Here is a 13,620-nt window from a genome sequence, read left to right on the forward strand (position 1 = left end):
TAGTGTATAGAGAGGTAACACTATATAAGCTCTATCTATTCCCCCTGAGCCCTTCCCAGTGTAAAGAGAGGAAACACTATATAAGCTCTATCTATTCCCCATGAGCCCTTCCCAGTGTATAGAGAGGTAACACTATATAAGCTCTATCTATTCCCCCTGAGCCCTTCCCAGTGTAAAGAGAGGTAACACTATATAAGCTCTCAATCTATTCCCCCTGAGCCTTACCCAGTGTATATAGAGGTAACACTATATATGCTCTATATATTCCCCCTGAGCCCTTCCCAGTGTATATAGAGGTAACACTTTATATGCGCTATCTATTCTACTTGAGCCCTTCCCAGTGTATAGAGAGGAAACACTATATAAGCTCTATCTATTCCCCATGAGCCCTTCCCAGTGTATAGAGAGGTAACACTATATAAGCTCTCTATCTATTCCTCCTGAGCCCTTCCCAGTGTATAGAGAGGTAACACTATATAAGCTCTCTATCTATTCCCCCTGAGCCCTTCCCAGTGTATAGAGAGGTAACAATATATAAGCTCTTTCTATTCCCCCTGAGCCCTTCCCAGTATATAGAGGTAACACTATATAAGCTCTATCTATTCCCCCTGAGCACTTCCCAGTGTATAGAGAGGTAACACTATATAAGCTCTATCTATTCCCCCTGAGCCCTTCCCAGTGTATAGAGAGGTAACACTATATAAGCTCTATCTATTCCCCCTGAGCCCTTCCCAGTGTATAGAGAGGTAACACTATATAAGCGCTCTAACTATTCCCCCTGAGCCCTTCCCAGTGTATAGAGAGGTAACACTATATAAGCTCTATCTATTCCCCCTGAGCCCTTCCCAGTATATATAGAGGTAACACTATATAAGCTCTATCTATTCCCCCTGAGCCCTTCCCAGTGTATAGAGAGGTAACACTATATAAGCTCTATCTATTCCCCCTGAGCCCTTCCCAGTGTATAGAGAGGTAACACTATATAAGCGCTTGGCATGTTGATACATTACATATAAGGAAGAGGTACAAGCAGTTCTTTTTTGTGATGCTAATTAATATTGTGACAACTTTGCCTCTAGCTAAACACATATGCTGCAATAGTTTAACACATTTTTTATTGTGACAGAAATAGAATGAGATCTGGAAATTGTCCATGAATCACACAAAGGTCCTTAGTGTTTTCTAACGCCTTAAACAATTAGGATTTAGGATGCACAGTGTGCGTAGTTACTATTGTGAAATAATGTACAATAGAGAATGTCCTCTTCCCTGTCCTCCTTTGCTTCTTCCTTGTGTAGTTCCTATAAAGCGCTCAGCACTTCCCCTGGGTCACAGACACTTCTCAGGGACTCAGATATGGCTCCTGTTACCGGCTCCTTCTTGCTGCTTATCCTGTGCTGTGTGGGCTCCTCAGCTACAGATCCAGCTAAGCCTGGTCTAGATCCTGGTAAGTAACACACCTGAATGCAGGAATACCCTCCTGAGTTACAGAATAGTGACGTTACACTTATACACTGTGACTGATACACTAATGTGTGAATGAATCCTGTAGTGTGATGATATTCTGTACAATGAATCTCTCTGTATGCTTTACCATTGCAAGAGAACATGATATGCTGTATATATTTCTATATGTACTGTATAATTATAAAGGATAGAATCCTATTTTGTGCTGATGTGATTCTATAGGTTCTTAATAAAAAGCTATTTACACTTTGTAGACATCTTTCCCTAATTCTTCATACTATAGAAAGTCCCTGCCCTGGATGTTACAGTACGGTCAGAGCCTATTGCAGTAGTGGTACAGTCATATGTTTCTGCTTCTATCAAGTGATGTGGAAATTAAAAGGGTCCTAAGTAAATGGGTATAGGAATATGCCATATGTAGGAGATGGGTATAGGAATATGCCATTATATGTAGGAGATGGGTATAGGAATATGCCGTTATATGTAGGAGATGGGTATAGGAATATGCCGTTATATGTAGGAGATGGGTATAGGAATATGCCGTTATATGTAGGAGATGGGTATAGAAATATGCCGTTATATGTAGGAGATGGGTATAGAAATATGCCGTTATATGTAGGAGATGGGTATAGAAATATGCCGTTATATGTAGGAGATGGGTATAGAAATATGCCGTTATATGTAGGAGATGGGTATAGAAATATGCCGTTATATGTAGGAGATGGGTATAGGAATATGCCGTTATATGTAGGAGATGGGTATAGAAATATGCCGTTATATGTAGGAGATGGGTATAGAAATATGCCGTTATATGTAGGAGATGGGTAAAGGAATATGCCGTTATATGTAGGAGATGGGTATAGAAATATGCCGTTATATGTAGGAGATGGGTATAGAAATATGCCGTTATATGTAGGAGATGGGTATAGAAATATGCCATTATATGTAGGAGATGGGTAAAGGAATATGCCGTTATATGTAGGAGATGGGTATAGAAATATGCCGTTATATGTAGGAGATGGGTATAGAAATATGCCGTTATATGTAGGAGATGGGTATAGAAATATGCCGTTATATGTACGAGATGGGTATAGAAATATGGATGGCTTCACTGTAGTCAAAAGCATTTTGGACATTTTTACAATTGCATTCCAGAAATTGTGGTTATACCAGAGATGTTACCTCTTGCACGATGTAGAAATAAATGTCAATGAACCATGATAACCACAGCTACTCTCAACTTTTCTTATGCTCTTCCATAATTTTGTTAACTTTTATATTTAAAATCTGGATCAAAAGATATTTTCATATTACAGAATTGTAATCTCCATAGCACTCCCCCACCCTCCCACCATTCAGAGTATTATGAACACGAGGTCTCCTACAAAGCTGCTTCCAGATGTTTTCCCATGTAAAACATACAACTCGCACAGTGTAATAGGATGTGAGCTTAAGACCCACACAAAACTAGTTAAACAAATTGCACAATAATAGATCTGTTCAGGCTAGCCAGTTTAACCTGAGCAGCAACATGTAGCAGAAGCCTGAACAGATCAGTGAGATCCATTAGGTTTCTTTGTGTACAAAGGGTATGAAAGTGTTAACTAATGATGTGAAGTCCCCCCCCTAGAGCATAACCAGCACTAAGCTATGTGAGCCGATCCTGGTTGTAAAAATATGGGGGATAAAATAAATAGGGGTCCCCAGTATTTTCATCAACCAGCACCAGGCTGTGAGTCAGTTCTGGCTGTGGAAATATGGGGAACAAAATGAGTAGGGGTCCCCCATATTATCCACAAAGAGTACTTGGCTCTAGCTAGTGGGGGTATAATTCCACAGCAGTGGGACACACTTGATGCGGACCCCAGTCAAAACATTCATAAACCCGCACTAGTCAGCTATAGGCCGAGGTTCCTCAGAAAATGGGGACCCCCATAAAGGGGTTCCCCCACCTGAGTATATACCAGGCTGATATCCTGAGCTATCCTCTGTGCCCCTGGGTAATAGGTGCAGAGTTTATGTGTATAAAATATAAATAATATTGTCTTTTACAGTGGGACTACTGGTCCCAGAAAGCCTATGCCAACATGTTGGCACTTGGAGATCCACAAGTGCCGACATTCCGAGACCTAAGGGCACCTCTAGTCCCATTGTAAAGAAAATACTGAACAAAAGACATGACACATCAAATATTGTATTAGTTTATTACACTCAGACTACATAATCACCTACTCTCATGGTGTTCGTCTGTCCTCTTCTCCAAGCAGGCATCCCGAGACTAGACAAAATACAGAAATGAAGTACAGTAGCAGTGCCCATGGACAATAGTACTGTACTCTAAGTACTGTCATTCCTGAATGAGCATTCAGCTGCCCATAGAAATCGATGGTCGGATCGTTCAATGGCTGATAGAGGCAAGCCCCCGGTTCTCTCTGCCAATAACCACTTTATCCCTTAGACTTCAATGGTAGGAGGTGCCTAGTTATTTGATTTCATTCTCAGCACTGAAGTCTATGGAGGAAGAATTTATTGGCTGAGAGGGCCGGGGGCTCACCTCTGTCAGCCAATAAATGGTCCACGGCTGGTGGCTCATTTGGGATGTGTTGTACTTAGAGTACAGTACCATTGTTAGTGGGCACCAGAAAGTATTTTTTTTTTACTTTACCCCATGAGTTTAACCATGTCAGCATCTTAACTGTCATCATTCTGTTGTCGACATTCTGGATGTTGATATTGTGAATGCTGACTCTATGAATACATATTCGTATTTTCAGGGCTACAGGGAAGAGAATTGCCTCGCGATTGACATATCAGTGGCATTGTGCAACTCTAGGAAGAGAGAATTACATGATATACACACCTTACTCCTGCAGGTCCCCCCTCTCCACCTCTACACACATGCTGTAAGGAGGCGCGAGGCATGGATATTGAAAACAATGTAAAATAGAGAAGGATTTCACATTTGTGCCAAAAAGGCTCATTTTAGTCTATAAGTGGGGCAGGGTCCAAATGAGCCCTGTAAGGTGTAGAGGAAGATTTGTAGGATGATGTCACAGAAAGGTTTATGTGTTATGAGCTTTATTTCTTATATTCATATATGGTCCTAACTGCCCAATATAGTACATCTAACAGCACCACTAGTAAATGTGATGCCTCCGTTGATTAAGAAATACATTGGTTTATTGCTTCTAACCCTTAACAACCTTGTATAGCTTACTTAACTTAAACTAATAAATAACGACACAGACAACAAGAGCTTGGCTAAAAAAGGTCACAGCTTTTATTTATAATTAATTAACCTAACCAGGGTGGCAAAGAGACGCTGCAGACTCAGTTCTAGCTTTTACTTTGCTCAAATACTCGGGGAACGACTGACACGTCCCCCCTCTAGACGCACCAACGCTGCGAGGGTCCCACTTCCCTCCTGGGCCAATCCGAGGCGCTTCCGTACCAAAAAGCGCCCGGGTCCCCCCGTGCGGAGCAGGACAAATTCACCAGGTTCATCGAGGGCAAGTGCCCCCACAACGTATCTTACGCCACATAAAGCCACTGAGCTGCAGCGTACTCCTGCCAAAGCCAGACTCCAAAGGAAACTGGCCCGCCACCCAACACGACCTAGCCCAAAACAAGAATTCCTAAATAAGGAAACTGAATCCAAGTCATCAAGATGCCCTCAATCAGGATTGAAAAATACCGAGTTAAATCTCCAACTAAAAGCTATGACTCACAACCAAGCCACCCAGTGACACCGCATAACAGTCTTCTGACACATTCACTTTCTTCCTTGTCCTGTCTAACGCATCATGCTTATACATCACTCTCCAGTCAAACTATGCACCATACAGATCACACATCCTCCAATTTGGCCTTAAACCCAACAAAAACCCTCACCACGAACGATCACTCCATACCTTTCCACTGACGCACATCGTTGCTCCTGACAGGCAATACCTCCTAGTCAGACACATCCTATTTAGTCACCGAGGACACAAGAAAATCAAGCATGAAACTCTACACCTAAACCGCGCACATCATTCACAACCCAAACTATCAACTGCTGCAAACCCAGTGAGCAACAAAGTTCCGTACCCTGAGTATCGCACCAAACCCAAACCATCCTGACACAACTTTAAGAAAACACATAGCAACTACCTAGCAGGGATGCATAAGAGGGGAAAACAAGTAACCCGAGTGAAGGGGAAAAACTAAAAAACCTACCCGTGAACCAAATTGGGCCGGATCAAGGCTCCCGGGAGGAAAAATTAAAAAATCCCTTCACCACCCCCCAATTGTTGAATGCTAGCCGTTCAACGATTGGTTGGTAAACAATGTTTCAGGTTGGCGCCAGGTGCGCAACTAGCTCTAGTCGCAACTGCACATGTCTCCTCGGCAGCCGTTTGCACACCCTAAACTCTGCAGGGAATGTCCCCGCAATCGCTGCGCCAATTTGAAGAAAATGAGTACTAGAAACTGAAGCAAACAAACTGCCCCAATCAAAACTTTGCCCAAAACATCAGAGAACTAAAATGTGGTACACAGGATAAGATTGGGCCTGTAAACCAACCTCGTATTCCAATTGAACTGTAGTATGCAGGATAAGATTGGAATGTAAACCATCTTTGTGCTCAACTTAGCAGGGCACCACATCTATAATGCACCACAAGGCGTACCGGGCAAATTAACCTCTGGATGTTGAGAAAAGGAAACTATCCACCCCCACCTGTATGGTCTCCACTGCCCCATGAAAAATTGCAAAGCACCACTGATCTCCGGAAAACAATATCTTGAAACAAAATCTCTGATGAAACTAAACACTCCAAAATTGCAGCTGAAAAGTAAAATGTAAAAACGAGGCCTAACACCCGTGAAAAGCCACCTGACCCGTAACCACAAGCAACGCATAAAAACTGCACATAAAAATGGCCTCCGGGAGACGCTGCGAACGGGGAACCCAATTAACCCAACATGCAATAAATGACTGGGTATGTACATGTATACCTTTAAGATTACTATAGATGAGATACCCGTTGGCGCCGCCACCGCAGAGGCTTTGGACCCACCCTGCTACGAATGGTTTCAAACTATGAAGTAAAGCAAATATTGTAAAAAACTCACCCTCCGTAGATGGCTTAGCCCATAATCTCGCCAAAAATTGCCAGGCAGACGGTTACGTCCATGGTATAATTGGAACTAGAGACCGAAGCGCAATTTACATGACGAAATATAATATTCTGTACCTAAATGCACAAAAATAAATGACAAAGGGAACGCAAAAAGAACGAGTTTCAGATGTAGATGGCATGAGCTACACCCAATTCTGTAGATTAGAAAAGAATTAATCCTCAGTCGCACTGACCAGCCTATATGGCCATGAAAATTGGGAACGGCTCCAACAGTAACATTACTCATAAGACCTGCATCGTAATAAACTACCCAGAAAAATTTTCCTCTAACTGAAAGCTCAAAATACCCGGCCAGCCAGCCGAACTGGTAAAAAACTGCAGCAAAAACTCATTGCCACTGAAGTACAAAATTAGTTCACCGATAAATTGAACCAGAAACCTGACCCAACAATGAAGTGCCCGCTCAAACTGCGTAAACCTATAAACAAGCCGCCTTTAAGCAAACAACTTACAAACCCAGTCATTTAAATTTGTTTTTTTTTTTTTTTTTTTTTTATAGTGTTTCTACTGAGACTCAAAACCTTAAATGTCTAGTGTGATATGCGGTCCATTTCCCACTACGCTACAAAAACCTATCAAACAACCATAACCTGCTATCTCCATCACAAACAGACAAACTGGACACAAAACCTACATTCATATCAAGCGCAACTGGAACCCCCAAAACACGGAAAAAGTTGACTGTGCCAAAAGAGGAGGTCCAAACAGATGTCACTCCTTCCTGCACCCATGAAGAGAAATCAGTCCAGACGATGTGCTACACCGACATGGTCAGTGCCGGCCTGAACATACAAAAGTAAGAAAAATTGGATTTCTCGATCTAGGTGTCGGAAACCGCACCGCCCGAAGTCAAACAATCATTACTAATTCAACTGAACACCACTGAAACCCCATGCATTGCCCGTCCTACGAGTGCAAGACAACAACCAAAAAATTGACCCAGAATAAACGTAACCAGAAAGTCAACATAACAAGACTGCGAACTAAAACTCAAAATGTGGAAACTGCTATGAGGAACCAACGGGGAAGGTAGAATAACGGAACTACACAATGTATAGGATACTACCATGTATAGGATGCATGCTGCACATACATGCCCACCATCCCGGTTTCTGCGGGAGGCTCCCGATTTTTCGGGTAACCCCCCGCACCCCCGGAAGGGTAGGCAACTCTCCCGCATTCCGCCCACCTCCTAGTGAAGCGGTCAGAATGAGGAGAATATCCGCGGCAATCGCGGGTCTCTGTGAAGGGGGCGGGGCTTAAGCTGCGACTCGACGTGAATCACAGCACCTGGCCCCGCCCCCTATGTAAATTGTGCCCAATCGCAGCAATTTTTCGGCGAGGGGGCGGGGCTTAACGACGCGAATCATCAAGCCCCGCCCCCGTCGGCCCCCCGCTGCTTCTCTTACCCGGGCTTCTCCCGGGAAGAGAATATTAAAGGTAGGCAACCCTGATGCTGCACAAACCGAAACTAACCCACAACCTGCGTGGGGCTATAACCACAGAAAAGAAACCAAACAAAAAATGTCGACAGAGCCTAACTAGCTCCCTTGTAGCTACCCCTTAGTCGGGAGGTAAACCCTCCTATACACCTAGGCTATACCCGGATAGGCGTTACTCCCGCAGGTGCGGCATGAGGGCAAACGAAAACTCAACCTCCAAAACATAGGCGGTCATAACCGGCAAAACAAATGCCTTATAAACCATTATTACACCCGCTTAGAAAAGGTAAAGCGAGGCAGCCAGTGACAAAGGAGGGTTGACGCTGCTGCGTAACCTATAAACAAATTGAAACACCTTTTGCACCCAAAAGGCATACCAGCCCTACCGACATGGTTCCGCCCGCATTGGGCATAAAAAACAACCCATACCAAATTTCTGGACTAGACATACATGTAACTACAACACAGATGTATAATAATTCCACCCATGCACCCTGTCCGCCAAATAGCCCATGGCAAAGGGGAGCATGATCCAATCCATTATATTCACAAAAATTGCGACATTCGCCTATGTTGTCTGATTCTGAACAAGAAAAATCAGCAAATTAACTTCTGCGGATCCTTATTCGCTGCTGCGCAAAGCGCACAGCAAAAGCTGAATTGACACAATGTACAGTACCCTTGTTTCCTAACCCCTATAACTGTGTCATAAACCAACTTGTAATTATCGCCTAAACCCCTTGTCTAACTGCTGCACAACCCTCCTGTCTATCTTACGCGGGCGAGCAAACGGTAGATGAGAAACAAAAATGGAATCATAACGAAATTTGTGACACAATCATACTCGCCAGCACAAGGTGGACCCAGAACCTCCTCTACAATGCTTCTGTGAGGCGCCATCTTCGATGTTTTAACGCAGCGGAGCCACCATGTCGACCGACATAAAAATCTCAAAACGCACGGGATCACTAGCCACCGCAATGGAACAGCAGCTGCATGAACTTCAGCTTCAACTTGAGGAGCCAACAGAGCCAGGCCGACCTGTAACTAAAGGAGAAAGGTGAGCAGGAGAAGGCGGGTGCAAGCACGGGGGTGGAGGGGGTGACAGATGTGAAGGCAGGGAGGGTGCAAGGGACCCACAGGGGTGGAAGGATAATGGGTAGAGAGGAAGATGGGGTACAGGAAGCAGAGACATAGGAGAGACGGGGAGCTATACTAGGAAAATATTATAAGGAGGCATGGATGAAGGGGCAAAGAAAGATAGCCAGAGTAAGGAGGGGCAGAGATAATAAGACCAATTGGGGGAGTAAAGCAAGGGAAACAATGAACCTGCGGCCAGGGGGTGGGGAAATGGGGGAGCAGAAAAACGAAGAAAGGAGGTGCGGGGAAGCAGGGGCAGAGGGCAAGAGGAGGTAGAAAGGCAGGGGCAAGCAGAGGGCATATGTGGGCTGAAGCTGCAAAGCCAGCTAGGGGAAAAAAAAAAAAAAATGGATGCTCGGCTGAGATCCCACTACCAAGGTGGGACCCAAAATGGCCACCATGGGAAATGGCCGCCGGGCATGCCACGCGGGCAGGGAAAATTTATAGCAGCTAACAAACAAAGTGACACCCCCCAGCGCGGTGGACGCGGCGCGGGGGGGTAGGAAGGGGAGTGCGGGGCCGCACTCGCGGCGGTGTGGCCGGAAAACTGGCGGGCGGCGCGGGAGCGGTAACCCCCGCAAGTGAAGTGAAGGCTGGAGGGCAGCCAGGAAACGCCAGCGGGAGACGCGGAGATGGGACCCCCCGCTGGCGCAGAGAGTAACAAGCGCCGCCAGGGACTGGGCACTGGCGGGAGGAGCTCACTCCCACCGGCGGGGAAGGTGAAATGGGGACCGGAGGGCAGTGCCCGGCATGCCAGCGGGAGGCGCGGAAGCGGGAGCTCCCGCTGGTGCAAAAGTGCTTGTGTTGCCGGGGCTGGAAGCCGACGGAAGGCGCAGGAGTGCACACCCCCACAGGGGGGGTGAAGGAAAAGGGGGCTAGGGGGAGAACCAAAAGGCGCCAGCGGGAGGCGCGAAAGCGGAAGCTCCCGCTGGCGCAGTGAAGTGCTGGTCTGCTGCGGGAAGGGCTGGAGACCTACAGACACGGGGGAGTCACGAGGAGGTGGAGGAGGGGGGGTGCATGGTGCCGGGGCTGAGTGGTGCCATTTGCTCAATAATACCAAATACAGGGGGGTAGAGGGGGGGGCAGAAATGGCATGAACAGGCTATACAGGGAAAGAAGGCAGGGAGGGGTGGGGGGCAGTACAGCCTAAAAAGGGGATAAATGTAAAAGGGAGGCACTAGTGGGAATATATATACCAGGGGGGATGCAAGGATTAAACTGGAATAGAAAGGTAATGCACAGAAAAAGGGAAAACTACTCAGCCTGATAGTGTTTCAAAGATCCAGGAACCAAGAGGCTGTCCATGCTCACACAGCCCAATATATACTGATCATCTGACCACTCCTTCAAGCAATATCATTGGCTCTCCCAACCAGCTGACCAGACAGCCTTATAATCTTCCCAGCAACAAGGCTGTCATCAACAGCCATACAGCAAAAAACATAGTATTCTTAGTTATACTCACGCTTATTCCGCCTTCGTATACTATTCTCCATTATGAAATGCTAAATAATGGAGATATTGGGCAGACTCGTCTGTGTTGATGTTGTGCTCCTCCATTGGCACTAGGGCATCTAGTACTCCAGCCACATGTACAGGTTTGGGGAGCACAAATGAAGGGGTGTAAATCAGTATGTTACCAGTAGATCCATGGGCTCATAATCTGGTTCCTGCTGGCTGATGATGTGACATATACGGAGGCATTAATACACCAATAACAACATGATATTTGCAACAGCTCAGTGATGATAGAGTCAAAGTATCAACTTACTGTACTCTCTTACTGTACTCACTCACTGTACTCACTTACTGTACTCACTTACTGTACTCTCTTACTGTACTCACTCACTGTACTCACTTCCTGTTTTCACTATACTCATTATACTCACTTACTGTAATTACTTTATTGTGCTCAATTTCTTTACTCACTTACTGTACTCACTTAATGTACTTGCTTACACTACTCACTTACTGTACTCAATTACTTACTGTACTTACTGTACTCACTCACTTATTGTACTCACTCATTGTACTTATTTACTGTACTCACTTACTGTACTTACTGTACTCACTTATTTACTCTAATCACTTACTGTACTCACTTACTGTACTCACTTACTGAGTGTACTCGCTTACTGTACTCACTTATGTTCTGTACTCACTGTACTCATTTACTTTACTCACTTTTTGTACTCACTAATTGCACTCACTTACTGTACTCACATACTCTATTCCATACTCACTTACTGTACTCACTTACTGTACTCACTTATTGTACTCACTTATTGTACTCACTGTACTCATTTACTTTACTCACTTTTTCTACTCACTAATTGCACTCACTTTCTGTACTCACATTCTCTATGCCGTACTCACTTACTGTACTCACTTACTGTACTCACTTATTGTACTCACTTACAGTACTCACTGTACTTATTTACTTTACTCACTTTTTGTACTCACTAATTGCACTCACTTACTGTACTCATATACTCTATTCCGTACTCACTTACTGTACTCACTTACTGTACTCACTGTTCTTACTTACTGTACTCTTACTTATTCTACTCTCTTACTGTTCTCACTTATTGTATTCACTTACTGTTCTCACATACTCTATACCGTACTCACTTACTGTACTCACTTACTGTACTCACTGTTCTTACTTACTGTACTCTTACTTATTCTACTCACTTACTGTTCTCACTTATTGTATTCACTTACTGTACTCATTGTACTTGCTTTACTCACTTACTTTACTCACATACTGTACTCACTTATTGTACTAACTTACTCTACTCACTTATAGTACTCATTTATTGTACTCACTTTTTCTACTTACTGTACTTGCTTACTGTACTTGCTTACTGTACTTATAGTACTCACTTTTTCCACTTGCTGTACTCTCTTGCTGTACTCTCTTGCTGTACTCGCTTATTGTACTCAATTACTGTACTCACTTATTGTACTCACTTTCTTACTGTACTCACTTATAGTACTCACTTACTGTACTCACTATACTCACTTATTATACTCACTGTAATCACTTTCTTTTTGTACTCGCTTACTGTACTCGCTTATTGTACTCGCTTTCTTACTGTACTCACTTACTGTACTCACTTACTTATTGTAATCACTTACTGTACTCACTTACTATACTCACTTACTTATTGTGCTCAATTACTGTACTCACTTACTTATAGTACTCACTGTACTCGCTTATTGTAATCACTTCCTGTTCTCACTATACTCATTATACTCACTTACTGTAATTACTTTACTGTGCTCAATTTCTTTACTCACTTACTGTACTCACTTAATGTACTCGCTTACACTACTCACTTACTGTACTCAATTACTTACTGTACTTACTGTACTCACTTATTGTACTCACTTATTGTACTCACTTACTGTACTCACTTACTGTACTCATTGTACTCATTTACTGTACTCACTTACTGTACTCATTGTACTCACTTACTGTACTCACTTACTGTACTCATTTACTGTACTCATTTACTGTACTCCCTTATTGTACTCTTCTTTTACTCACTGTACTCATTGTACTCACTTACTGTACTCACTTATTGAACTTAATGTACTCACTTACTGTACTCACTTATTGTACTTAATGTACTCACTTACTGTACTCACTTAAGGTACAAATTTACTTATTGTACTCGCTTACTGTACTCGCTTACTGTACTTATTGTACTCAATTACTGTACTCACTTATTGTACTCACTTTCTTACTGTACTCACTTATAGTACTCACTTACTGTACTCACTATACTCACTTATTATACTCACTGTAATCACTTTCTTTTTGTACTCGCTTACTGTACTCGCTTATTGTACTCGCTTTCTTACTGTACTCACTTACTGTACTCACTTATTTATTGTAATCACTTACTGTACTCACTTACTATACTCACTTACTTATTGTGCTCAATTACTGTACTCACTTACTTATAGTACTCGCTTATTGTAATCACTTCCTGTTCTCACTATACTCATTATACTCACTTACTGTAATTACTTTATTTTGCTCAATTTCTTTACTCACTTACTGTACTCACTTAATGTACTCGCTTACACTACTCACATACTGTACTCAATTACTTACTGTACTTACTGTACTCACTCACTTATTGTACTCACTTATTGTACTCACTTACTGTACTCATTGTACTCACTTACTGTACTCATTTACTGTACTCACTTACTGTACTCACTTACTGTACTCACTTACTGTACTCATTGTACTCACTTACTGTACTCACTTACTGTACTCACTTACTGTACTCATTTACTATACTCATTTACTGTACTCTTCTTTTACTCACTGTACTCATTGTACTCACTTACTGTACTCACTTATTGTACTT

General features: G+C 43.3%; 1 protein-coding gene across 2 annotated transcripts in view; it reads left to right on the forward strand.

Moving 5' to 3' along the window:
- The first annotated feature begins 1,347 nt into the window (after positions 1-1,347).
- Positions 1,348-13,620, forward strand: part of LOC148523021 (uncharacterized) — a 72,826-nt gene continuing 60,553 nt past the window's right edge. For both annotated transcript variants that reach the window (XM_088473314.1, XM_088473315.1), the window contains exon 1: positions 1,348-1,447. In XM_088473314.1, the coding sequence (XP_088329440.1) occupies positions 1,357-1,447 (91 nt within the window). In that variant the 5' untranslated portion in view covers positions 1,348-1,356. The remainder of the gene's footprint in view (positions 1,448-13,620) is intronic.

The sequence above is a fragment of the Taudactylus pleione genome, unplaced genomic scaffold, assembly GCF_031769625.1.
Source record: "Taudactylus pleione unplaced genomic scaffold, aTauple2 ptg000134l, whole genome shotgun sequence".
Lineage (NCBI taxonomy): Eukaryota > Metazoa > Chordata > Amphibia > Anura > Myobatrachidae > Taudactylus > Taudactylus pleione.